General features: G+C 41.4%; 1 protein-coding gene across 3 annotated transcripts in view; it reads left to right on the top strand.

Moving 5' to 3' along the window:
* The first annotated feature begins 2,472 nt into the window (after window positions 1-2,472).
* Window positions 2,473-27,631, top strand: part of Lamp2 (lysosomal associated membrane protein 2) — a 49,717-nt gene continuing 24,558 nt past the window's right edge. For all 3 annotated transcript variants that reach the window (XM_036174028.1, XM_036174030.1, XM_036174029.1), the window contains exons 1-4: window positions 2,473-2,679; window positions 17,129-17,244; window positions 18,881-19,094; window positions 26,207-26,368. In XM_036174028.1, the coding sequence (XP_036029921.1) occupies window positions 2,481-2,679; window positions 17,129-17,244; window positions 18,881-19,094; window positions 26,207-26,368 (691 nt within the window). In that variant the 5' untranslated portion in view covers window positions 2,473-2,480. The remainder of the gene's footprint in view (window positions 2,680-17,128; window positions 17,245-18,880; window positions 19,095-26,206; window positions 26,369-27,631) is intronic.

Raw genomic sequence — 27,631 nt, 5'->3', positions numbered from 1 at the left:
CAGCCGAAGTATCTTAAATTATTTTCATTAATTGATTTAAAAAACATTACTATAAACCAACCATTTTTTTTCTACAAATTGGTTGAAGTTAATAGAAGTCTTTTCTCTCCTAGTATTTTTTTTTTAAATTCTTTTCAAGACAGGATTTCTCTGTATAGCCCTTGCTTTCCTGGAATTCACTGTGTAGACTAGGCTGGCTTCGAACTCACAGAGATCCGCCTGCCTCTGCCTCCCGAGTGCTGGGATTACAGGCGTGTGCCACCATCGCCCGGCTCTCTCCTACTTCTTCTTCTTCTTTTTTTTTTTTTAAAGATTTATTTATTTATTATGTATACAGCATGTATGTCTGCAGGCCAGAAGAGGGTACCAGACTTCATTACAGATGGGTGTGAGCCACCATGTGGTTGCTGGGAATTGAACTCAGGACCTCTGGAAGAGCAGTCAGTGCTCTTAACCTCTGAGCCATCTCTCCAGCCCTCTCTCCTACTTCTTAATAGTAATAATTCCATTCCACAGAGGAAAGAGAAAAACTGCTGGTATTCTCTCGTATGCATAACCTAGATTGTACACACACACACACACACACACACACACACACACACACTATCATAAGGTATGGATGTAGAAAGGACTATTTAGGAAAAGGAAGAGGATTGGTGGGAGACAGGAAGAGAGACAGGAGAGGACAATGAGAAGTTGACTACAGACAAAATTTATGATATACTTTGGAGAAAATGTCATAAGGAAACTCATCACTTTGTAAAATGAGCATACACTAATAAAAATAAACAACGTGCAGTGGTGCACAGTTTTAACTGCGCTGAGGCAGAGGCCAGCCTGAGCTATATAGGGAGCTCTAGGCAAATGAAAGCTAGCTACATAGTGAGAACTTGGGTCAGAAAAAAGTTTGTATGTCAGGCTAGAGAGATTGCTCAGTGTTTAAGAGCATTTACTGTTATTCTAGAGGACCTAAGTACAGTTTTTAGCACCCACACATTAACTATCTTTCAGCACTTGCATTGGGCAGCTCATAACTGCCTGAAACTCCAGCTTTGGGAATCCAATGCCCTTTTATGGCTTCTTTGGGCACCTGGACACACATGGCACACATACACTTACATGTAAATATAAATAATAAAAACAAATAAATAAATAAATAAATAAATAAATGCATAAATAAAGATGCTGGCCCCAAAGAGTTTGAGATATCATTACTCAGAGTGTGATCTCCAGTATGGCTCCATCAGGACAACTACAGAAGTTGCTAGAAAGGCAGATTTTCTTTCACTCTACCTCAGACCTGTGCAAAGTCCAGTGGGGTCTAGTAGTCTGTGTTGTGATAAGCCCTCTAGGTGATTTTAATGTACAGTTGGCCTCAGAACCATTGTATTTGAGCAGATTGAGTGAGATCCTTTTGCAAGGGGACCTGAGGAAAATACTGCGCGCGCACGCGCGCGCGCGCGTGTGTGTGTGTGTGTGGGGGGGGGGGGGGGGCGGTACGATTTATAACTCAAAATGGCGCATCTCCACTTATTCCCGAGGACTCCAGCTCAAGGGTTGGCAGCTGTCTGAGCCCACAGTGACTTCTGTATGGGTTTCAGTGATGGCCATTTTGCCATGGATTGGAGGCATTATCTAGAAGAGAGCCAAATTCGAGGAGTGTATGAAGATAAAAATTAGTTTTGAGGAAATGGTTAGGTGGGGAGAGTGAATATCATGTAAGAATGGGGACCTGAATTAGGATTCCAGCACCCATGTAAAAGCCAGGCATAGTGCATCTGTAACCTCAACACTGGGGCGCCGAGACAGGTAGATTTCAGGGGCCCACTGGCTGGCCAATCTAGCCAAAATAACAAGCTCCAGGTTGAATAGAAGCCTCTGTCTCAAAAATAAGGCAGAAGAGCAATAGAGCAAAACACCCATAATCTACCTCTGTCTTCAATGTGTTTTTTATTTTTATTTTATTCTTGTTTTATTTCTCTCACCTTTTTCTTACTCTCTATAAAAATACGCTTCCTCTTTCTGGCTTCAATTTCCCCATCTGGGAAAGAGAATGTTGTAACTTTGTGAGCTTGAATAGCAGGGTCTCTGATCGGGTGGTCAGTGACTTCATAGTACCCCTTAGCTTTCCTGTCCACCAATAGGTAGCCTCCATGCTTGGAGAATAATTGTGTTTTATTTTTGCGTATATTTATCTTCAGATACCAAGCAACCTTTTTGATGCCAGTAAAATGATTCTGCTTGTTTTGAAGGTTCAGGAACAGAAATAACCCACTGTCTACAAACCTCAAAAGTTCCTCCTCTCGTGTTAGTCTTAAAAAATGCCCTCCGCGCATATCTCTTCCTAGTGTTGTAATGGTTGTGAACCAAAAAGCCAGGGCGTGGCCACCCCGCCCTCCCGCCCGGATATCACCGCCCCTCGCACTGCTTGGGAGCATGGTGATTGGCTGAAAGGAAGAAAGAGCCCCGCCCCTGGTCTTATGACTAGAGCTGAAGCGTTGACTCCCGGCTTTCGCGGCTCTGTGGTCGGTGGTCATCTGTGCTTTCGCTTTCCCAGGGTCTGTGAGGGTGTTCGCTGGTGTTGCCGGTCAGGTCGTCGCCTGCCCTGCGGGATCAGGATGAGCTTCCGCCTCCCTCCGGTTTCGAGCTCGGGGCTCGTCCTGTTTTGTCTGCTCCTGGGTGAGTTTTCGGGCCCTCTCCCTCCCCCAGTGTCTTCAGCTGGGCCCGAGGGATGGGAGTGGGAGGGGGGGGATGTTCAGAGGCCACAGCCTGAAAGACTGGTCTTCGGAGAGGCGTTGAGAGACTGAGCAGCTGACACTGGGCGGCGGCGGTGGCGGCCCCAGGCGTGGCGTGGGGCGGAGGGGGGTGGCTGGCGGGGGGGAGAACTTGAGCAGTGACCTAGAGAAGGTCTGGCTAAGGGATGGCGGGCCCTTGAGAGTAACAACCCGGCAAGTAAGGGGATGTGGAGGACAGCACCGGCTTAGACAAGACAACTGAAGAGTTCCAGACACCGGGGGTAGAGGGAGCAACTTGGAAGAGTGTGGGGGAGCAGGGGAGCCGACACTGGGGAGTCTTGGTTACTTGGGTCAGGGAAGAATTTTGAAGATGGTGGAAAAACTATATAGAGTGAGGAAGGAAAGTTGGAACGGAAGACGCTGTACCCCTGTGAAATTGTTGTGGGCCAGAGGACGGGTTAGATAAGACAGCGGTTAGATAGGACAGTAGGGCCTACGGGGCAGAGATGGAGGCGTTGGGGGCTTTGTAGGTGGGATTGGAGGCTAGGAGAAAAGGTGATGAGTATTGGTGCGGGGTTTGAGTATGTTCTTGGAGTTTCAAAAGCCAAGGGATCTAAGGTAACTGGACTAAGTTACTGGAAAGAAAATTTAGACCCAGCCTCTGGAGACTTAAGGAATGAGTGAGAACTTAGATGGGGACTGAATAGCTGACTTGGAGGTGTTCAGAATCTCCTGTTTGTTTGTTTGTTTGCTTTTGTTGTTGTTTTTTGTTTCTTTTACCTGTAACTTTTTGCTACTTCCTCCCAGCCAGCTTCCGACAGAAAAATCCCAACTAGATGCTAAAGTGAGGGAACTTCCAAGATGGTATTTGTGTAGCTGACTTTTGGAAACTACTTCCTTTGCTTCACAGTGTCTTGTTTGTTTTTTCTCCTTTCCCACCATAGTCGGCTTATTCGTGATTTAAAAGTGGGAGGTAATAGCCGAAGGATTGGCTTGTGCCTCGGTGGAGTAAATGGGTTGAGTGAGGTTGGTTGGTTGTGATCCGCCCCAACAGACTGAGAGTCTGTAACAGCCTAAACTTGAACTTTGATCACAGTGAGTCCTGCTGACCCGATTTAATCTGCTTGTTGTTACCTAGTGGCCCTTGCTGTTTGTACTTTAATAAAGGGATAGATGACCCTTGCTGTTTGTACTTTAATAAAGGGATAGAAGGCAAAGACTCAGATTGGAATGGGGTAGAGATAGGTAGATTGAGGGGATATTGAGAAGGCAAAAAATTGCATTTGTAATTCACAATTCAGTGGAGTAGAACAGTGTGTTCTCACTCAGTGGGCATTTGGTAATATCTTGTAGAGGCATATAAAAAATTTTCCATAATAGGTTTTGAGGTTTTTTTTGACATTATATTGAGAGTACATTTTTCTCTTCCTTTACCCCCTCTAAATCCTCCCATATACCCCTGATCTTCTTCATATCCATGATTTTTTTTTCATCTATTGCTATTTCATGCATATAGTATTTGTATATACATCTATATCCTAGAGGCATTTCTGCTTGTCCCACTGGGTGGCTTCTAGTGAATAGAGGCCAGGATCCTACTAATCTGCCTGCAAGAACAGCATAGCCCCTCTCAAAGAGTAGTCTCCAGCTAGGCGTGGTGGCATAGGCCTTTAATCCCAGCACTTGGGAGATAGAGGCAGGCCTATCTGGTCTACAGACTGAGTTCCGGATCGGTAGGACTGTTACACAGAGAAAACTAAAAAAAAAGTTCTCTCCTTCAACACCTTAGCAGTGCCAGGTGTGAGGAGCCCAGCTTCTGAGCATAGCTTGATGAGTTTGTCCAGTAACTCTCAAGGACCTTGCTAGAGAGCCTGTGCAATCAAAACTTTCCCTAACAGTGCTAAGATTGTTCTCCTTTTCACTCTCAGCCTTTTGCTTATACACAGTTGAATTTTCCAGAAGCTATGTAATATGTGGTGATATCACCACCCTGATGACTCCAGTGTTCTTACTACTTATTTATTTCTCAAATATAATTCACTTAAACAACCCAAAACTCTGTGAGGTCTTCTGTAGACATTCTGACTCCAAAACATTTGCAGGTCCTTGATCTGATCTAGCTGACCACATTGTGTAAGCAACTCCTCCTATAACACTTCTGAAATTGGGGCATGAGGCTTAGCATGAACACTTAATTCTAACCCTTACCCGGGGAGCATTTGCTGAGGGCTGGCTGACCCCAGGAGAGGCTTGTTTACAGTGGAAAACACCTTATCAGTGACAAGAACACATCTGACAGAGGCACCTATTAACCAGTAATTCCCTGCCAATTGAATCTGCACAAACAATGCTGTTATTGTTCAGAGAAACTGAGAAAAATAGTTGACCTACATGTTGGCTTTTGTGCCATTAATTTTTTTTGAAATCTTTTGTTTTGCGTTTACGAAAGCAGTGTTTGCTAACTGTAGAAAATAAACAGTCAAAACTTAATACATAGAAGAAATGCTCAAACCTAGTGATTCTGGAGTTACTAGATTCATCCTTTTGGATGGTTTCTAAAGCTGACTCCCTCCATTTACAAATTCAGAAAGGGATCTACAGGAGCAACATTACGTAGGATTCAGGGTTAAATTTTTTTCTATTTATCTATTTTTATTTTATGTAATGTGTTTTGTCTGCCTGCATGTCTGTATATGACATGTGTACCTGGTGCCTGTGGTGATTTGAAGAGGGCAGCACTTTTGTACCCTAGAACTGGAGTTTTCATAGACATATGTAACCTGTGACGTGGATACTGGGAACCAAATCTGGGTTCTCTAGAAGAGTGACCACTAAGCCACTTCTCCAGCCCAGGATCCAGTTTTTAAGTGTAGCCGAAGCCAGGCTGTGGTGGCACAAGCCGTTAATCCCAGCACTCAGGATGCAGAGGCAGGAGGATCTCTGGGCGAGGCCAGCCTGGTCTACAGAGTTCCAGGACAGCCAGAGCTGTTAGACATCTCTTGATTTTGCTGTGAGGCTCAAGATCCTGTGTGCCTTATACTCCTAAGAATTTAGCAAGCCATGGCTGGGTGGTTGGTGGTGCATGCATGCCTTTAATCCCAGCACTCAGGAGGCAGAGGCAGAGGTAGGCGGATCTTTGTGAGTTCGAAGCCAGCCTGGTCTACAGAGTGAGATCCAGGACAGCTAGAACTGTTACACAGAACAGTTACCTGTCTCAAAAAACTAAAAGAAAAAAATCTACAGGTCTGGGCCTATACCTTGGTGATAGAGAACTTGCACAGCATGTGTAAGGCCCTAGGTTTGTTTGTTTGTTTTTTTTTTTTGGTAGGCAGGGTTTCTCTGTAGCTTTGGGCCTTTCCTGGATCTCACTCTGTAGCCCAGGCTGGCCTCAAAATCATGGAGATCCGCCTGCTTCTGCCTTCCGAGTGCTGGGATTAAAGGCGTGCGCCACTACTGCACTGCGAGGTCCTGGGTTTAATCTCCAGCATCGTGGAAAAGGAAGACCAAATCCTTGCTTTAAAGTAAGTATAGAAAATATTCTTAGACTTTACATTAGTGGTTTTCACAGAAATTTATTCATTTATTTGGTTTGTTTGAGTACTGGGATTAAAGGCATGTGCCACCACTGTTCACAGACAACTTTTGCTGGCTTTCATTTGAATGAATTATAACCAATGAAAGACCATGTTGAAAAAAAGGTGTATGAGTTAGAAACATGAAAAGGGCAACAGATGAAATCCATTTCCTAACATCATTGCTTAATTGTGTTTTCTTAGTGATAGAATTCTGTGGTCATCGATTTTTATAACTAGCTTAACTTCTATTTTTGGTTCCAGACTGGCCTGGAACCCACAGAGATCCACCTGCCTCTGCCTCCTGAGTGCTGGGATTAAAGGCGTGTGTTATCCCACCTGGCTTAACTTCTGTTTTTTAAAGGGTTGAGTGAGGCTTTTAAAAAACCTTTGAGGCTCTTTTTAGAGGTAAAAACCCTTTGATAACTCTCCTGAATGTTGAGGGCCACTCTCTCCCACAGATGTTTATTAACTGCTTATTATATTCTAACCACTCAACCACATGAAAGGGAGACAGCAATGAACGAGACAGTGGAGACTCTGCTGTCATAGAACCTACATTTTAGAGGTGGAAGATAGCCCAACAGGTAAATAATAACATTTTCAGATAGTGAAAAAGACCATAACAAACAGGAAGCTGATAATGAGGAATGAAGTGAATAGGTGAGATAGTTGGCTGGTGGGATGACCTGTGTGTTTATATTATGTGGTTGTTGGGCTTCCTAGGGTTGAGTGACATCTGGGTGGAGACCTTGGTGCTTTAAGGAGATCTGCCCTATAACAATTTGGGATAATATGAGTGGGAAGGATAAGGGAGGAGTTGGAAGGGGAAACCATGATCAGAATATATTATGAATTTTCAATAAAGATAAATTCGAAAGAAATTACTTAAGCTAAAAAAGGAATAAAAGAATAAATCTTATCTCCCAAACTCTTAGGTATACTAGCTTATTTTCTGTTGTTTACCTTATGAGAGGACGGGGTGACCTTAGCTGCTGGTCTTTCCCATGGTCTCTGTAGCACCAGACCTAGTGGTTAAAGGCCAGTAAATTTTGCTTGGGGTATTCATTGGGATTGTAGATAAGATAATGAACTAGAACAAATGTGGTCTCTGTTTTCTGTGGACAATAAAGGATGTTTTCAAAAAGCTCTTTTGTGTCATTGGATCAAGAACTTCCAAATCAGTGTAAGAGTGCAGATAAGTATAGGATAATCTCATGGTAATTGTAGTCTCTCCTACTTGTGTACAGGGTCTTACTATGTAGCCCTGGAACTCTCTAAGTAAACCAGACTGACCTCAAACTTAGAGATCCACCTACCTCTACCTCCTTAGTGCTGGGATTTAAGGCATGCACTGTCACATCTAGCACTTGAAATCTGCCTGCTTAGGCATGAGGGTTAATATGGAGAACTAGAAGGACTTGGTGAGAATTAGGTTTTCTCAGACAACCAGCATCTGTCTCTCCTTTTGGAGAACATCTGAAAGGCTTGTTGTTGTTTGTCTTTTTCTGCAGCCTTAGCACATTTTGTTTAACTGATAACTTCGAATTCATGATTGAATAAAAATTCCTCTATATATACTATAGACATTTGAAAGGACAGGCTTGACATTAATCCATTAGTCATTGGTTATCATATCTGATAGGGTAATAATATTCAAATATATTCCTGTGTATCTAGCCTTCTTTTCCTGTAATGTGCGTTAGACTTTTGTCTGTAACCCAGCATTATTTCACAGCATTGGAGGTAACTTCTGTGACCCTGCTTAAGAAAGGCTGTACTTTTTTGTACAATTTTGTATTAACGTGGCCAGAGATCCTTCAATTCCAAAAGTGTATTGTATGAGTACTTGTTGGAATCCCGCTGTGCATTGCAAAAGAACTCTGGAGGCCTGCCAAATGCGGCTCTGCAATAAGCATTTTTTCCATTACTTCAATAGAGTCTTCTCATTTTCTTACCTATTCTCTGACCTTAAAAAAAAAAATCAAGGAAGTCATTTCATGGTTTAGAATAGTATGTTTTGTTAATTTTAAATGTTACTTTTCACATGACCAACATTCATAGCTTAAAACTTTATTTTCTGTTGTAGAAACATAGACATAAAAAGAAAAATGTGAATGAGTCACAGGTAAACATGAGAACAGCTAATTGGATGTAAACTTATAGGAAGGACATCATTAAATAGAGAAGAAAGAGTATTTGCCTTTATGTCTTGCTTTTTTTTTTTTTTAAGTGGTCTCATTCCTTAGCCCAGGCTTGCCTGGAACTCACTGTGTAGCCTGGGCTGACCTAGAATTCATGGCAGTCCTGCCTCAGTCTCCTGGTGCTGGGATTTTAGGCTGTGCCCTGTTTCGTAAAGTGTGTGTGTGTAGTTATACATATGTGTGCATGGAATGCATGTGGAAAGCAGAGGGCAACTTTAAGGAGTCACTTCTATCCTGTGTGCCTCAGGAATTGAATTTAGGTTGTCAGGTTGGTAGCAAGTACCTTTGCCTGATGAGCCATCTCCTTGGTCCTACACCTTTAAAAAAAGATTTTATTTATTTTATATGTATGTTTTGCTTGCATGTATGTCTGTGTACTACATGCAAGCCTGGTAGCCTTGGGGATCTAAAGAGGGAGTTGGATTCCCTGAAACTGGAGTTAATGGATGGTTGTGAGCACCATATGGGTGCTGAGAATTGAACCCAGGACCTCTGCAAGAACAATGCTCTAACCATCGGACCATCTCTCCAGCTAGATGTGCCTTCTCCCCTCTCCCTCACCCCCAAACAAAACGTTTTGGCCACCCTCAAGGTAAATGGGTAAAGTTTAGGATAGGACCTAGGATGATGAAAGTAAAGATACACCTTAAATAGGAAAGGATCCCTTTCTTTGAGCCCCAGTCTTTACCTAAGGGAGGCTTGTAAACAGGGTCTCTAACTTGCTTGGAAAACATCTCTCAGCTCCGAGTGTTTATATCCTATCAAAAAACCCATTAGACAAATAGATACTGTAATTCTTGGCAAGGGTAACTGGCCCGGAGTCTGACAGCTAGTAAGCTTGGCTTCCTGAGCTGAATTTTAGCTTCTCAGCTCTGCAGATGTATTCTCTTCATCGCTTCATTATATTGATTCTGAGGTCACTGTGTTGTATGGATTTTTTATTTTTATTTTCAGTTTTTAAATTTTATCTCTGAGTGTTTTGCCTGCTTGTATGTCTGTGTATCATATTTATGCCTGGTTCTTGAGGCCACAAGAGGGTGTTGCATCTCCTGGGACTAGAATTAGAGACTGTTGTGGGCTCTGGGAATTGAACCTGGGTCCTCTGGAAAAGCATCTTGTGCTTTTAACCAGAGCCATCTCTCCATGCCCTCTTCTGTGGACTTTTTTCACTATCTTTTTTTTTTTAAGACAGGGTCTCTATGTAGCCATGACTGTCCTGGAACTCACTCTGTAGACCAGTCTGGTCTAGAACTCACAAAAATCTACCTGCCTCTGCCTCCTGAGTACTGGAATTAAAGGCATGCATCACCATAGGCCATTGTTTTAATCTGTGCATTTTTCAGGTACATTTGGGCCAAACAGAATTATAAAAACCTAACCATTTTTTTTTTTTGGTGGGGGGAGGTTTTGAGACATGGTTTCTCTGTGTAGTTTTGTTGCTTGTCCTGGATCTTACTTTGTAGCCCAGGCTGACCTCGAACTCACGGAGATCCACTTGGCTCTGCCTCCCGAGTGCTAGGATTAAAGGTGTGCACCACCACCTCCTGGCTCACTTTTTAAAAAAAAAAAAATACAATGCTTTGTGTTTGGATAACTAAGTCTGAGTACTAGAAGAACCTATAAATGATCTATTTGGAACAGTACTGAGAAGATAATTGCACGAGAATGTTGACTTTGAGGTGTGACCTTTTTCTTTCTTTCTTTGTTTATGTGTGTATATGTTTCAGTTTATTTTTATTTTATGTGAACTGGTATTTTGACTGCATGTATGTAGGTGCCGGATCCCCTGGACCTAGAGTTGCAGACAGGTATGAGCTGCCATGTGGTTGCTGGGAATTGAACCTGGGTCCTCTGGAAGAGCAGCCAGTTCTCTTAGCCACTGAGCCATCTCTCCAGTCCTTCTTTTCTTTTCTTTTGAGAATAAACTTTCAGCGCCATAATCACACATTCTAGGATACATTCAGCTATGGCTCTTAAAGGTCTTACAGTCTTTAAAATAGTTTAGATATTCTACAAAAATCAAGCATAGCAGGTAAGTGTGGAAATCACTTGCTAGAAACATTCTACTGAAGTGTAACATTTCAAAATTAATCTTTCACTTTTTGGGAAAAGCATTATTCCTAGATTAAAAAACGAGTCACAGTTTATGGAAAACTGACATGAGGTTTGAGGCAATATCCAGAACATTGATAAATTCATGATTTGGAAGTTCAAAAGAATTGGCCTTCCTTGTAATTGGACTGAGCTGTATTTCAGGTCCACGTTGCAGGGTATTTTCAATTTGATGTAATCAGTCAGTATTTATTGAAAACCTAATATGTATTCAGCACTGCTGGGAATGATAGGAGATAGAGGAAAAGTAATAGACCTGTTCTCCTCCAACGTGACAGACAAGATAGATGACATTCATATAAAAGACACACTCTAGGGACTGCAGCTTAGATAAGATCTTATGGTTAAAGGTGCATATTGGAATTCAAATGAGTGATAGAAACACTAGCAAAAGAGAATCTTTATCCATATATATCACTCACTCACAGACTTTGGTGTTTTATTAATAACAAATCACTTACTGTATTTCAGTTTTCACAGCATACTAGTTTGCTGTGAGGTGACAGTTCCAAAGTGCTATTTGGAGCTTTTGCCAGTAGGTGAGACAGGATTCAATGATATAAAATAGCTGGATTTGCTTTGCCCTGAGAGCTGATGATGTTGAATACTTTTTTAATGTATTTATTGGCCATTTGGTAGTTATTCATTTGAAAATTATCTTTCATTTGTCCGTATAATAAAAAAAATATTGAAAAACTATGAGGGTAATTCAAGGTAGTGTAAAGTCCGCTGAGATGTGCAAATATGCACTATGGACTGCTTTGTAAGGGCTTTTATATTCAAAGGAAGTTTTTGGATAAATGACTGCAAAACAATGGATAGCATGCAAGCATGGGTTCTGTGGTTTTTCTTTTTTAGACAGTGGTTGAGGGGGCTTACTATTTCTAGACTATAGCCTTAAATTTTTCCTGCCACAGATTCCCAAGTGCTAGGATTACAGGCATGCATCACCACGCCCAGCTTCAATCCAGGTTCTCAGTTACAAGCATGAGAGAGCAGAAAGGGAATTTATTGAAAATATAGTGGGGCAAAGTTTGATAACAGACCTGTCATTCCAGGCAGGAGAATGGAGTTCTTAGCTAGCCTGGGAAACAGTGAATTCAAGGCCATTCTGGGATACATACCAAGACTATCTGGCTAGGTGTGGTGGTTCACTCTTTTAATCCTGGCACTTCTGAGGCAGAAGCATGTGATCTGTTCAAGGCCAGTTTAGTCTACACAGTGAGTTCCAAGCTACATAGTGAGACACTGCTTCAGAAAGGGAAAAAAAGATTGTCTCAAAACAAACCAGCAAACAAACCAAACAAGATAACTTCACAGAAGAAGCCAGACCCAAAAGAGAGCACAGTAAATTATTCTATATCAAGCTACAAAATAGGCAGTAGTCCTCTATATTGTTTACAAGTCAGGGTGGTGTTTTACCTTGGAAGGTGAATAGTAACTGAATGGGGAAGCTGTAGGGACTTTGGGGGTATAGTTAGCCTTCTTTGTTCTCCGTAGGGTACAAATCCACAAATTCAACTAGCCATAGATCAAAGTAGGAGAGAAAAGCATAGTATCTATACTGAATTACAGACTTCTTTTTGGTCACTGTTTCCTAAACAATATAGCATAACTGTTTACATCATATTTACACTGTATTATGTAAGTGATCCAGGGAGGTTTTAAAGTATATAGGAGGATGTGGATGGGTTAAGTGTAAATACTTCATACATCATTTTATGTAAGGGACTAGAGCATCTGTGAACTTCAGTATCTGAGAGTCCTGGAGTCTGTTCCCATGGATACCTAGACTGTACTTGGAATTTTCTGCTTCTTGAAGGAGGGCTCATTTGCCCATGGAATAAAAAAATGCTCTGAGCTGTACTTAACACTGTGTACACCTTTTCCTTGCCTGTTATGTTGTGTATGTTACATCTTAGTAACATGTTTTGCTTTAAAAAAAAGTGAACAAGGATTGGGCATGTAGTTGAGTGATAGCACAATTGCTTCCCAGTTCAATCTCCAGTACCCAAACCACAAGAAAATAAATAATGTACAAAAATTAAAAAAGGTACATAGTAGATTAAAGTTACTTAGAAAGAGGAACACCTCTGGCTATATATACCCAAACCTAATTCAATACTGGATTGCACTGTTAGGACCAAGTGTAAAACTTCAGCTTCTACCACTGGTTAGTGTCACCTTTTTGCCTGGACACTTGAACCTGCTGAGCCATTTCCTTAACCATAGGATGCTTTGTCTATAGCTGGCTCCATTCTCAATTCTTTTACTTTAAGTCTGGGGTAGAGTTCTTTGTTAGGTACAGTTTAGCTGTAAGGGAGATTGGGAAAGCAAGTGTTCAACATTTTCAGTTTGTGTAGCAGCCAGTGATGTGGACCAGCAGTTAGAATCAAGTTGAAGGGTACAGTTATTTCACCTTTATAGCCCCAATGAGTGGTAGTCCTTGAGGAATATTTAAGCCATCAAGAAGAAAGTGGATCTCAAGTGCTAGACACAATATAGAAGCCTTTGGGCCCATTGGAAACAAGTTCAACGAGATTAAAGGGTGTATTCTGGGAAAATGGTTTGAGTGATATTGAAGCCATAGGTAGGACAAGATTAAAGATTACTTTGAAAGTCAAATAGGAATTTAAATTTAGTTTGATAACTAGTAAAAGTGTTTAAAGAGGAGTGTTGGAGAAGGCAAGGTATCGATCAGTGCTTTCCAGGGATAGCCCAGAGGGGTCTGTAGTGGGGAAGGATGGAGTGGTCGACTGGGAATAGAATACAGGTTGACAAAAAAAAGAGACCATCTGGAGGAAGAAGTGAAAGAATGAATCTGGATTTTGAAATTGTTGAGTTTGAGCTGATAAACCTTGGAGTAATAGCAACAGCTATGCTGGTGGACTTGGAGAGGGGTGGGCAGGTGTGTCTGGGTCCTCAGGGCATTCCTCTGTTTTCTGTCTTCAGAAGGTAGATTAGCTCTCTTGAGTTTGATTGCAAGTGATAAATGTGAACTACAACCTGAACTCTCTTCTTAAAAACCTTTACTTTCTTACCTTGGGCAAATAGATCCTATTACTATGTTACACAGCTTTCTTCCGGTTACTTTAATATCTTTTGAGAAGAAAATAATTACTATAGGAGACTCTTTTTTCTTAATTAAAAATTTTTTTTCAAGACAGGGTTTCTTTATGTAGTCCTGACTGTCTTGGAACTTACTCTGTAGACCAGGTTGGCCTCCAACTCACAGAGATCTGCTTGCCTCCAGATACTGTGTTTTGAGTCGATTTTGTAGCTTAGGTTAGCTTTGAACATTTAATTCACCTGTCTCAGCCTCTTTTTAAATTTTTAAAATTTAATTTTAATTTTAATTTGCCTGCATGTATGGCTGGTGCCAGCCGATGCTGGAAGAGGATATCAGGAGCTGGAGTTAAAGGGCGTTGTGAGCCACTATATGGTGCTGGGACTCAAACGCGGGTCCTCTGCAGCATCTAGTGCTCTTAACCACTGAGCTATCTCTCCAGCCTTTTTTTTTTTTTAGTATTTTAGATTTATTTTTTTGTGTACATTATGAATTATTGTGCGGAGGTGGGGACCCCTGAGGGTATCCCACGTGTGCAGGGAAACATGCTGGGCAGATGCGCTGGCGGGCAGATGCATGCCATGTGGATGTGGCGGTGACCAGTAATTCACACCCCAGATGCTGCATCCACATGGAAAGTTTATTATAATAGAGAGATGAAGAGAAAGATAGGGGGGGGGGGGAGAGAGAGAGAGAGAGAGAGAGAGAGAGATATCAAGGGTACGCACCTCATGGGAGGAAAAGTGGAAGAGAGGAAGGGGAGGAGATTATTCTTAGAATGAGACTCTTACGTCAAGATGCAGGGCGGCACCAAGGGGTGGAATTTCAAGGGGTGGATCAGAATATTAACAATGTATATTAGTGTTTTGCATGTATGTAATTACGTGCCCATAGAAGCCAGAAGAGGACATGGGATCCCTGGAACTGGAGTTACAGACAGTTGTGAGCTGCCATGTAGGTACTGGGAATGTTGAACCCCTGTTCTTTGGGAGAATAACAGGTGCTCTTAACCACTCAGCCATCACTGCAGCCTCATGCCTCAGCTTCCTGAATGCTGGGTTTGTAAGTGTGCACCACCATGCCTGGCTTCTCAGTTATTTTCATAATAGTTTGGAGTGGTTTGAGTAGAAGAAGAGTACTCTTATTTTTAAATTGATTTTTAACTAATACATAAAACATAAGCTTGTACACCATAAAATGAGATACGATTTTTTTTTTTTTGAGACAGGGTTTCTCTGTGTAGCTTTGCACCTTTCCTGGAACTCGCTTGTTAGCCCAGGCTGGCCTCGAACTCACAGAGATCTGCCTGGCTCTGCCTCCCGAGTGCTAGGATTACAGGCGTGCGCCACCACTACCCGGCTTGAGATATGATTTTTATGCATACGAGTATTGTGTAATTTTTTTTTGTTTTTTGAGACAGGGTTTCCCTGTGTAGCTTTGCGCCTTTCCTGGAACTCACTTGGTAGCCCAGGCTGGCCTCGAACTCACAGAGATCCGCCTGCCTCTGCTGGGATTAAAGGCGTGCACCACCACTGCCCAGCCTGAGTATTGTGTAATTTTAAAAAATCAAGCTAAACATTGAGCCCTGGTGCTGCTCATTTCTTTATGGGGAAAGCTTTGAAAGTCCTTTCTTTTTGAAACATGCAATACATTGCTGCTCTCTCTAGTCACCCCACTGTGTAGTGAGTGCATTGAAGCACATCAGGGTTTCTCAGTCCTGTCCTATCTGTAATTTAGTTTCCATTGATTGGCATTTCTCCACCCCTTATTCTATCTACTCCACCGGGCTTCTTGTAACCACTATTCTAGACTCAACTTCTAAGGACTACAACAAAAGAGAGCTGAACACTGATACCTGTAATGAATATAGATGCAAAACTCTTAATAAAACCATAGTAAATTGATTGCAACAATATATTAAAAAGATCATCCATTTATCATGACCAGATAGGCTTTATACCAGGGATACGAGCTGGGGACTTTATGCCAAGCTGAGAGGGGTGGGGGGTGGAGAGAGTGCAGGTGCACAGGCAAAGTAAACCTCCAGATTAGGGAAATTGTAAGTTGGAGTTCTCAGCAGCACACTGTCCAGTGTAGACTTGGATCTACTTTACAGCTCCATTCCATGTCTACGGAGAAAAGAATCAAGGCAAAAACCTATGTTCCTTATACAAGGTCTTTCTGAATCCTTGCCAGTACTTAGTGTCAGCTTAGCTTTAGCATAGTGTTTGGGCTTGCTAAGACAGCTAGGTCTCTGGAGCTTGAAAGGTAGGCTTTTGTGTACAGCTTGAAAGCTGCTGCTGAGGCATGCCAGCTTGGTGTTCCTCTCAGGAGTTTTCTCTTTAGTCTAATAACATGTCCCTGCCTGTAGATGACACTGAATTGCTTGGATAGCATTAAAGGGTGTGCAACTATCTTAACAGGAAACAACTTTCCCCTTGGGTAATGTATGAGACAGGCAAGACAATTCTCAGATGGTTGCCTGTTATTTATGTTGCAGGTGTATTTGTTGGCATATTTCCCCCTTCTCCATTAGAATATTGAAGCTTTAGGCACTTGAGTTTAATAGGTAATGTTTCAGTAACCTTTCAGTATAGAAGATGAGAGTTAAGTTAGATGAAAAGTCCCAAAGCATTTCTGCCTGAAAAGTTTCTCCATTTACAGAAGGAGCAGGTTGAGAATTTAGGAAGTAATTGTAGGTCCATGTGAAAGGTTCATCAGCCTTTTTACTCAGTTCAGTTTCAAAGTGAAATAAAGTTATGGACTCTGCATTTGTAAAAATTGACTTTTCTTACAGATCTAGGCTCTAACAGCCCTTTGAAATGTTGCTTCTGTGGTCTTGTGATATATGTGTTTAGAAAAGCTAACCCTGATCACATCAGAATAAAAAATCATTTGGGAAGACTTCTATGTGTCCTAGTCATATTGTTAACAACAGAGTTTGAGTAAGAGCATAAGACATCTAATCTATCATTATTGCAGAGAAAGGTTCACTGAATGGGTTTGAGAGAAGCAGGAGTTTAATACACCTTCCAAACTTCCCCCTACTTTCGTTACCTCAGAAGAAGCATTGGATATAGCTCAGTAGAGCACTTGCCAATGTGTGAAGCCCTGGTTTGATCCCCAGCACTGCAAGAAACAAACAAGAAGAGCACTGCAATGATCTAAACCCGAACTAACAAGGCCCAAGTGAATGTGGGAGTCAAAGTCATTGGTTTCTGCCATTCTAAGCAGCAAGCAAGGATCTAGGAACCACTTATTTCCAGAAGAGAAAAGGTTCCCCTTTTTACCAGTGCTCTGTTAAAAATTGCAAAGAGAAGTAACCACCAGGGCACCATATACTTGAACAGACAGATTTCATTTTAGAGTTGAACTTCAGCAATGGCTAGAATTTATTTTTTATCTTATATTGTACAATTTATTTATTTTTTAATCTAGGAGCTGTTCAGTCCTATGCATTGCAACTTAATTTGACAGATTCGAAAGGTACTTGCCTTTTTGCAAAATGGGAGATGAATTTCACAATATCATATGAAACTACAAACAGAACTGTTGTAAGTAAACATATTTGTCTTTTGAGATTTACTTACTTTTTATGTATATATGCACCATGATTGTATTGGAGGTCAATAGAGGGCATGCGTCAGATCCTGTGGAACCAGAATTACAGATGAGAATTAGCTGCCATGTGGGTGCTGGGAATTCTCTGGAAGAATAGCCACTGCTGTTAACTATTGAGCAATCTTTCTAGTCTCTTACAGTAAATAGGTTTTTTTGGTTTGGTTTTGGTTTTGATGATAGTGATGCTGGGGTTTGAACCCAGAGTCTCTCAGGTGCTAGGTAAGCACTCTGTCACTGTACTATTTCCCAGTCCCGTATTTGTCTTGAGTAGGGGTTTATTTACATTTAGACTTTTGTTTTGTTTTGTTTTGTTTGAGACAGGGTTTCTCTGTGTAACAGCCCTGGCCGGCCTGGAACTCTAGACCAGGCTGGTCTTGAACTCAAAGAGATCTGCCTGCCTCTGCCTCTTGAGTGCTGAGATTAAAGGCGTGTGCCACCACGCCTGGCTTTACATTTAGACCTTCTGTACCCTTTAGATATATATGTACAAATAAGATAAAAGAGATTTCATGATAATTGACCTAACATGTAAAACCTGTGGGTTCTTTTTTAACTAGTATACTTTAAAAAGTATTCTGTTTAATATTGGAGTGGATACTTAAAATTCATTTTTTTTGGGAGGGGGAGTTTTCCTTGGAGATGTTTATATGCAAATGAGGAAAGACTTCATGGTATTTCAGTTTTAACCACTTCTGAAATAATACACTAACATTAAATTTTCAATTTCTTCTTTTCATCTTTAAAAAATTTTGATATTTGAAAAAAATTTATGTGTGTGTATGGGTATGTGGGCTTAAATTTTTTTTGTCTGTGTGTTTGTGCACCACTTGTGCCTGGCCCCCAAGGAGGTCAGAAAAGGCATTGCTTCCTCTGTAACTGGAGTTACAGACAGTTGTGAGCCCACAATGTGGGTTCTGGGAATCTAGCCTGGGCCCTCTGGATGAGCAGCCAGTGCTCTCAACCACTGACCCATCTGTTGAGCTCCCAACCTTTAAAAACTACTTTGCTATTTCTGTCTACCTTTTTGTTTTTCTCTTCTTGTTCTTCTTGCCTTATTTTCATTTTGTTAAGGCCCTATCTATAGTATCACTTTAAAAAAAACCAGACGGTGGTGGCGCACGCCTTTAATCCCAGTATTGGGAGGCAGAGCCAGGCAGATCTCTGTGAGTTTGAGGCCAGCCTGGTCTACAGAGTGAGATCCAGGACAGGCACCAAAACTACACAGAGAAACCCTGTCTCAAAAAACAAAAAACAAAAAACAAAACAAAACAAAACAAAAAAACAAAACAAAAAAAGCTTGTCTACAAGCTGGGAAACTGCTCAGTGGTTGAGCACTTGCCCATTGTGCATGAGACCCTGAATTCCGTCTCTAGATCTGCAGAAATGAGCAAAGAGCTAGATAAGAAGAGTCCAGGTAACTTTTCCTATTTTCTTTAGACATACATGAACTTGTCCAGACATCTGGTGTATAAGAATCTGAGATTGGTTTCCGTAGCACACTAGGCAAAGGGGTGGGACTCACCACTGTCTGTTTTTTCTCACCCACTCCTAAACTTTTTTATCTTTTAGAAAACTGTAACCATTTCAGAACTTCCCAATGTGACATATAATGGAAGCAGCTGTGGGGATGACCAGAACGGCACCAAAATAGTGGTACAATTTGGATCCGCTCTCTCTTGGAAAGTGAATTTTATCAAGGAAGCATCTGATTATTTTATTGACAGCATCTTGCTTTCCTACAACACTAGTGATAGCACAACATTTCCTGGTGCTGCAGATAAAGGTAACCTTAAGAATTGGATTTGTGTTATATTCTCTTGCTTTTGCCAGTAACAAAAAGTATAAACAAAATAATCATCTATCTTCTTAATGAGAATGAAAAAATCAATCTTCTTACTCATCTCAGTCCTGACTCCATGAATAGAACAGTGTGGAGCACAAAGTGATATTGACTGTCATGCTGGATGTTTTACTCTATACCATTGATTACCCTGATTGTCGCATGCAGTGTTTTATTGAGCGTACCATTTATCACAACCCTGGGAAGTAAGTGGAGGGAATGAGGCTTGGTGACTTTCCCAAAGGCTCCAAATTTAGTGAGTGTTTGAAGCCAAGTTTACTGAGCTATAGAGTTCATATACTTATTCATTAGTGGACACTCAGCAAATGTTGGATGAATGAAAATATTCTTTACTAATTGAAAGGATGTAAGTTCAGTAATTTGAGATTAGAAGAAATCTCTGACCTTCAGATCTTTTTAGTATTAGGATAAACTTTGACTTGAAAAGCAATAGTGATTAAAATTAAAATAACTAAGCTTGGGTTGGAGAGATGGCTCAGAGGTTAAGAGCACCGACTGCTCTTCCAGAGGTCCTGAGTTCAATTCCCATCACCCACATGGTGGCTCACAACCATCAATAAAGAAATTAAAAAAAAAAATAACTAAGCTCAACATTTGCTATTTTGAGACAACTTTAGGTCAAGCACAACTTAGATAATTAGGCCAGTCTTGTCATTTTTAAAACAAATATGCATTAAAATATTTTGAAAGTATGTATAGTAGAGATTTTAAGTTTTTTTTATCTCTGAAGCAAGCTAGGCTGACTTGAAATGCACACTCGTCTTATCTCAGTACTCCTGAGTATTGAGATTATGGGTGTTTGCACATCACTATGTTCAGTTTATGATGCTGATTTCATTAGGCACAAAATTCTCTCCTTTCAACCCCCTCCAATGAGGTTAGATTAATATGGTATCTGTAGTACTTAGCTCTTCTCACACATAGTATGCTACTATGACTGCAGAAACACTGACAGATCAGCATCAGGTGCCTAGATCTGGGGATTAATAATACTTCTGGACTTGTGGATGGAAAACTCATTTTTTAAAAAATATTTTTTCAAGATTTATTTATTAATTATCTATACAGTGTTCTGCTTGCTTGCATGTACCTGAACACCAGAAGAGGGCACCAGATCTCATTACAAATGGTTGTGAGCCACCATGTGGTTGCTGGGAATTGAACTCATGACCTCTGGAAGAGCAGCCAGTGCTCTTAACCTCTGAGCCATCTCTCCAGCCCAAAAACTCATATTTTAAAGACTCGGAAGTGAGCCAGGTAGTACCAGTGCGTGCCTTTAATCCCAGCACTTGGGAGGCAGAGGCAGGTAGCTGAATCTCCGAGTTCAAAACCAGCCTGGTCTACAGAGTGAGTTCCAGGACAGCCAGGATTATACAGAGAAACCCTGTCTCTAACCCTGTTCCCTCCCTCCAAAAAGACTCAGAAGTGAATGAGCTTCACATTAAAGTTGAGAGCTAGCACAACTGAGACTTGAAAATCAAACCCAAGTGTTTTTTTTTTTATTAAAAATTTTTCCATTTTACATACCCTAGTTCCCCCTCCCTCCCCTTCTCCCGCCTCCTCACCTCCCTCCCACTCTACCCCCATCCGCTCCTCAGAGTGGGTAAGGCCTCCTGTGGTAGTCAACAAAGTCTGGCATACCAAGTTGAAGGAGAGCCTAGCCCCTCCCCATTGTATCAAGGCTGAGCAAGATATCCCACCACAGGGAATGGGCTCCAAAAAGCCAGTTCATGCACCTGGGATAAGTCCTGGTCCTGCTGCCAGGGACCCCACAAACAGATCAAGCCACACAACTGTCACCCACATTCAGCAGGCCTAGTTCAGTCCCATGCAGGTTCCCGAGCTGTCAGTCCAGAGTCAGTGAGCTCCAACTAGCACCAGTCAGCTTGACCCCCTTCTTCTTCTTCTTCTTCTTCTTCTTCTTCTTTTTTGAATGCCGTTTATTGAAGGAGGGAGGAGGTCTTAAATACAGGCTTACAGCACAATGGGAGAACCCCGGAGGGCAGAAGTTCGCTTCTGATTTTTTTTTTTTTGAGCTGAGGATCGAACCCTGGGCCTTGCACTTGCTAGGCAAGCGCTGTACCACTGAGCTAAATACCCAACCCCGCTTCTGATTCAAACCCAAGTTTTTAAAAATTATGTTTTTACATCCCAACCATAGTTTTTCTTCCCTCTCCTCCCACTCTCTCCCCTCCAATCCTCCTCCTCTGTTTCTCTTCAGAAAAGGGGGGGGGGGCTCTCATGGATATCAGCCAGCTGTGGAGTATCAAGTTGCAGTGAGACTAGGCACCTCCTCTCCTATTAAGACTGGACTAGGTAATTCAGTAGGAGGAAAGGGTCCCCAAAGCAGGCAACAGCATCAGAGACAGTGCCTGCTCCCACTATTAGGACTCCCACAAGAAGACCAAGCTGCACAACTGTCACATATATGTAGAGGGCCTGTGTCAGTCCCGTGCAGGCTCCCTGGTTGTTGGTTCAGTCTCTGTGAGCTCCGCAAGGTTCTGTGGGTTTTCTTGTGCAAATCAAAGTTTTAATTCTACTAATCTCTTAATTTGAGAGAATAACTGAGACAAGAACTTATTGGCTATTTTAGATATTTATCTCTGTGGCTGGGGCATGGTTGTATTATCTTTAATAACTAGGATAAGATTTGTCCTTTACTTTCAAGGGGTTTAGAAATCATTGTGGGAGACGAAGCTTTATTGTGTTCCCAAGTGATATGGAGAACATTGAGCTCAGTCTGGATTTTTTTGTTCTTGTTTGTAGTTTCTGTTTGAGTGGGTAGAGAGTTCATGAATCTTTTCTGAGCATTTGAGGAAAGTTCTAGACTCTCTTTCTCAACAAAAAAAAGCACACAGCAAATTTAGAATGTAGTATGCATTCTACAGTTGCATCTGTGTATCCCTGGGCTGAGTGTCTGCTTTCTGAGTGTTCTCACCAGTGGTCCTGATGAGGAGCAGAGAAAAGAGATTGGAAACAGAGAGAGGTCAGTTTATGATAGAGGAGTAAAAGAGCTTGGTGGAGAAATGTGTCCTGAGTTGTGGCAGCTAATGGTGGAATGTGAGGAAGTGGAAGAATTTGATCAGGATGGTTCCACCAGGGGAAGCAGAGGATGAATAGCAGCTATTGCAGAACTGCCTGATTAAGATCCAGCCTGTCTGTATGTGTAACAGGAGGCAAAGACAGTTAGCTCAGTGCACTGGGCCTCATTATAGGGGCCTGGGAAGCCAAGAAAGGGCCTTTAGCATGATGGGGTAGGCACTAGGGAAGCCATGGTAGGTTTTTCTAAGTCAGAAAACGATAGAAGCAAAGCAGAAGGGATGGTTTATAGAGAATTATACTGCTGAATTAATTTGGAAATGAGAAGACTACAGGCAGAGAAGCCAGCTTCAGAGGCTGTTATAATAATCAGGAGATGATATAATGCATGCCCCAACCACGTGGGCAACTATTAAAGAAAGATGGCTTTAGTCTGACACATTAGATAAAATCACTGACATGCTAACCCCCTTCTTTATCTATATTTTAAACTAGTGGTTGACGAATTTTTCTATGAATGTCTTCTGTATAATAAATAAAGTATTGGCCGGGTGGTGGTGTCGCATGCCTGTAATCCCAGCACTCGAGAGACAGAGGCAGGCAGATCTTTGTGAGTTCAAGGCCAGCCTGGTCTACCAAGCGAGATCCAGGAAAGGTGCAAAGCTACACAGAGAAACCCTGTCTCGAAAAACCAAAATAAATGAATGAATGAATGAATAAATAAATAAATAAAGTATCAAAACTATTTGGAATTTAAAATACTTTTCTAACATGCATTTTAGAGAATTGCCTTTGAAATAATTTAGTATTTTGAAATGCTAATTTTTAGTCATTTAATAATTGAAGTAACTTGAAGCTGCTATTTAAAAATGTTTTCATGATTAAAATTTAAAAAGCTCAAGAGAATAATATAGCAGACCTACAGAGACCCATTTCCCAGAACTATTTTTTTTGTTTTAGACAGAATCTCACAATATATAATATATTGTCTTGGCTGTCCTGGAACTCCCTTTGTAGACCAGGTTGGTCTCCAGTTCACAGAGATCTACCTGCCTCTGCCTCCTGGGTACTGGGATTAAAGAAGTATGTCTTGCCTAATACATGTAATTTTAAAATGACTGCTTCATTATGTTAAAGAACTAAAACTTTATAGATACATTTAAGGTACTCCTTGGCTCCATTTTCCTCCCTGCCTGCTAGAAGCAACCAGCCTTGTAACTTTAGGGTGAAGAATTCTTCTATGTATTATCTATGTTCATAAATAATAGTTGTAATTTTTATATAGTTTCATAGTATAATCCTAATATGTTTAGAAATTCTTTTTTCCCATCATTTTTTTGGTTTGTTTGATTTGTTTTTGGGTCTCACCAAGTAGTTCTGGTTGGCCAGGAATTCAACTATGTAGAATAGGCTTGCCTCAAACATGTAGAGAGATCCATCTGCCTCTGGTTCCTGGAAGTAAAGGTGTATACCACCACACCTGGTTTCCCCTTCATTGTTTTTTGAGGTTTGTCTTTATGTAGCTAGTTCACATCTGTTCCTTTTTGATAACAAGGAGACAAATTTAGCAAAACAAATTCAAATTTAAAAAACATGCACCTCATCTGTCCATTAGGGGGTGCCAAGATAGCATTAGTGGCTACCTTATTACATGATGGAGAGGCACAGACCTCCATTAATGATCATTAATACCTTCTTTTCTGTTTCTCTAAGAGACTAAGCCATTTAGACCAGTATTTTGCAGTTTTTACTATAGGTATTCTAATAAAAACTCTGTTTAGAGTGGTATAACTTTTTTTACCTAAAGATTTCTTGAAGTGGAATCATCTTTCTTTTTCTTTCTTTCTTCCTTCCTTCCTTCCTTCCTTCCTTCCTTCCTTCCTTCCTTCCTTCCTTCCTTCCTTCCTTCCTTTCTTTCTTTCTTTCGGTTTTTCAAGACAAGGTTTCTCTGTGTAGCTTTGGAGGCTGTCCTAGATCTCGCTCTGTAGACTAGGCTGGCCTCGAACTCACAGAGATCTGCCTGGCTCTGCCTCCCAAGTGCTGGGATTAAAGGCGTGCATCACCACCGCTCGGCTATTTTTCTTCCTCATTCATTCATTCATTTTCAGATTTTTGAGGCAGCGTTTCTCTGTATATCAGCACTGGCTGTCCTGGAACTCACTCTGTAGACTAAGCTGGCCTCGAACTCACAGAGATCCACCTGCCTCTGCCTCCATAGTGCTGGGATTAAAGGTGTGCACCACCACTGCCTGGCTGGAATCATCTTTAAATTCCATCTAGGAAGAAGTTCATAAATAAATTACCATTGATGTAATATACTTGTGTATAGTAGCATAAAAGTAGAGATTTATTACAAAAATCTATGTTTAATCCAACTCTACCTTTTCTTTGAAAAATAATTATCATCATCACTGTTATGTGTGTGTGTGAATGTGTGCTATAGTGTGTGTATGTGGAAGTCAGAGAACAACTTTGTGGAGTCAGCTCTTTTCTTTCATTTTTATGTAGACCCTGAGAATTAAACTGAGGTTACCAGGCCTGTGCACCAAGTCGCTTTACTTTCTGAGCCATCTTAGCAGCCAAGAAAGAGGAAGGATCTGTCATTTGTAATGTAGCCAGTTGAAGCCAAGCATGAGCTTGAAGTCCCAGTCTTCCAGCTTCTACCTCTGGAGTGGTGGGATTTCAGTACTGGCCTGTGTGGCTCCCCCACCTCATTTCATGGGGTGCTAGGTATTGAACCTGGGGCCTCTAGTGTACCTATAGGCCAGCACTCTACCCACTGAGCTGCCTTTTTTATGGTCACTGAGTCCTATCTATTCTACCTAGAGAGGCATTTTTAATTTGACCTGTGGTTTTTCCTCCTGCCCATCAACTCTCTTAGTGGTGGCAACCCCTTCCCTTCCACTCTCACTTTTCACGTAAGCAGCCCATTCATTGGCCTTTTGTTTCCTCTGTTAATGAAAAGTTAGGGGTTTTCTCTGCCTATTGCTGCATATTTGTACAGTCCTTAAATTAAATTAGATCTTATTTCCTCTTCTAAGCCCCACTCCTAACCAAGAAACTATTTGAAATCAATACCTGCTGGTACAACAAAATCATTTTTCTCCAGCAAAAAAATGGACTTGTGTGTGTGTGTGTGTGTGTGTGTGTGTGTGTGTGTGTGTGTGTGTGTCTTTGTGGACTTTTTTTTTTGGACACTTTTGGTCTTACTGGTTTTTGTTTGTTTCAATTTTCCTTGCTGTATTCTTGCTTGTTTTGAGAGAGGGAGTAGTGAGAGGAACCTGAAGGTGGGTGAGTAGGGAAGTGAGAAGGATCAGGGAGGAGTTAGGAGAGGGAAAATATGATCAAAATATATTGTATGAAAATAATCTTCAATTAAAAAAAGAAAAACTGATGTGAGGGCTGTCAAGATCACTTAGTGTAATACTTTCTTTTTAAAGAATGTTTCTTTGGGTTGGGGATTTAGCTTAGTGGTAGAGCGCTCGCCTAGCAAGCGCAAGACCTTGGGTTCGATCCTCAGCTCAAAAAAAAAAAAAAAAGAATGTTTCTTTATGATTTTAACTTTGTTTTGTGTATGAGTCTTTGGCTTGCGTGTAAGTCTGTGCACCATGTGTGTGTGAGCATGTGAGTGAGTGAGTGAGAGTGTGCGCGTGCTTGCTGCCCACAGAGGCAAGAAGAGGGTGTCAGATCTCATGGAACTGGAGTCAGGCAGCTCTGATCCTCCATGTGGGTGCTGGGACTTGAACTCTGGACCTCTGGAAGAGCTGCCAGTGCTCTTAACCACTGAGCCATCCCTCCAGTCTTACTGCTTTCTTTCTCAACCCTTATTACTCCCTACAGTTTCAATCCCAGTGAACTTGCCATTCCTGTCAACATGCTCCAGATTTTATCACTTGACATAGAAGAAAAGAAAACATGCATTTATATGTTAATATAAATATATTAACAGTTTCTCATGTCTTTCTGGCAATACCATTGTTAATCTTGTTTTATAGGAAGTGTTCCTGTTAACAAGAGTTTTCAGGGAGTCAAATTTCCATTGAATAACATCTACAGGTGCAATAGTTTATTAACTTTTCACACGGACCTTGTGGTTCAGCGCTATTGGGATATTCACCTACAAGCTTTTGTTGAAAATGGCACAGTGAGTAAAAAAGGTGAGTCTTAAAGTATGGGTTTATATTATATGGCTCTTATTTTAAGGGCCGACTGTATCAGGTAGCATTCATTGAGGTCATCATCTGAGAACATTTCTTAAGGCGCAGTCATTTTAAAATGATAGTAATTATTATTTTTTTGATATAGGGTTTCTCTGTTTAACAGTCCTGGCTATCCTGGAACTCACTCTGTAGACCAGGCTGGCCTCAGAACTCAAAGATCCACTTGTCTCTGACTCCTGGGACTAAAGGTGTGACCACCATGCCTGCCTTAAAGTGATAGTCATTCTTTTTTTTTTTTTTTGGTTTTTCAAGACAATGTTTCTCTGTTTAGTTCTTGCTGTCCTGGATCTCACTCTGTAGACCAGGCTGGCCTCAAACTCATAGAGACCCACCTGCCTCTGCCTCCGGAGTGCTGGGATTAAAGGCATGCGCCACCACCGCCCAGCGTGATAGTCATTCTTACTGATAATTTCAGTTGCAAGTTTATAATATACAAGGAATGGTATGTGGAGAGAGAGAGAGTGAGAGAGAGAGAGAGAGAGAGAGAGAGAGAGAGAGAGAGAGAGAGAGAGGACGAGAACGAGAACACTCGAGTATGCACACTGGAGGCCTGGGGTCAACCTTGGGTATAATTTCTCAGGTCCTCTCTACATGAGCTTTTGACATAGGGTCTCTCACTGGCCTGGAAAGTACTGAGTAGGCTAGGCTGCTATCCAATGAGTTGTGGGGATCCTCTACCTATGGCCACCCGCTCCCTCAGCACTGGTATTGCAAGCATATGCCTCCATGTTTAGATTTTCTATAGGAGTTCTGGGGTTTTAGCTCAGGTCTCAGAATTGCAGAGCAAACACTTTACCAGCTGAGGTATGTCCTCAGCCTCATTTTTTTGAGACAGGGCCTAGAACTCATTATACAGACCAGGCTGACCTCCAACTCCCAGAGATCTACCTGCCTCTTCCTCTTAGACTGCTTGCATTAAAGACATACACCACCATGCCTGGCTCTGGAATAGTCGTTTTTGGTGTTTTTAAAATTTTTTGTGTGTGAGTATTTTGCCTGAATGTATGTCTGTGCCCCATATACATGCCTGGTGTTGGATCCCCAGGAACTGGAATTACTCACAGTTGTGAAACACCATGTGGGAACTTGAACTCAGGTCCTCTGGAAGAACAGATAGTACTCTTAATTGCTGATCCATTTATCTAGACTTTGGAATAGTCTTTTAAAAATATTTTCTATGATGTTTTCAGCTTATAAAAC

The sequence above is a fragment of the Onychomys torridus genome, chromosome X, assembly GCF_903995425.1.
Source record: "Onychomys torridus chromosome X, mOncTor1.1, whole genome shotgun sequence".
Taxonomy (NCBI): domain Eukaryota; kingdom Metazoa; phylum Chordata; class Mammalia; order Rodentia; family Cricetidae; genus Onychomys; species Onychomys torridus.
The sequence above is the reverse complement of the archived record's forward strand: the minus strand, read 5'-3'. Positions and strand labels throughout refer to the sequence as shown.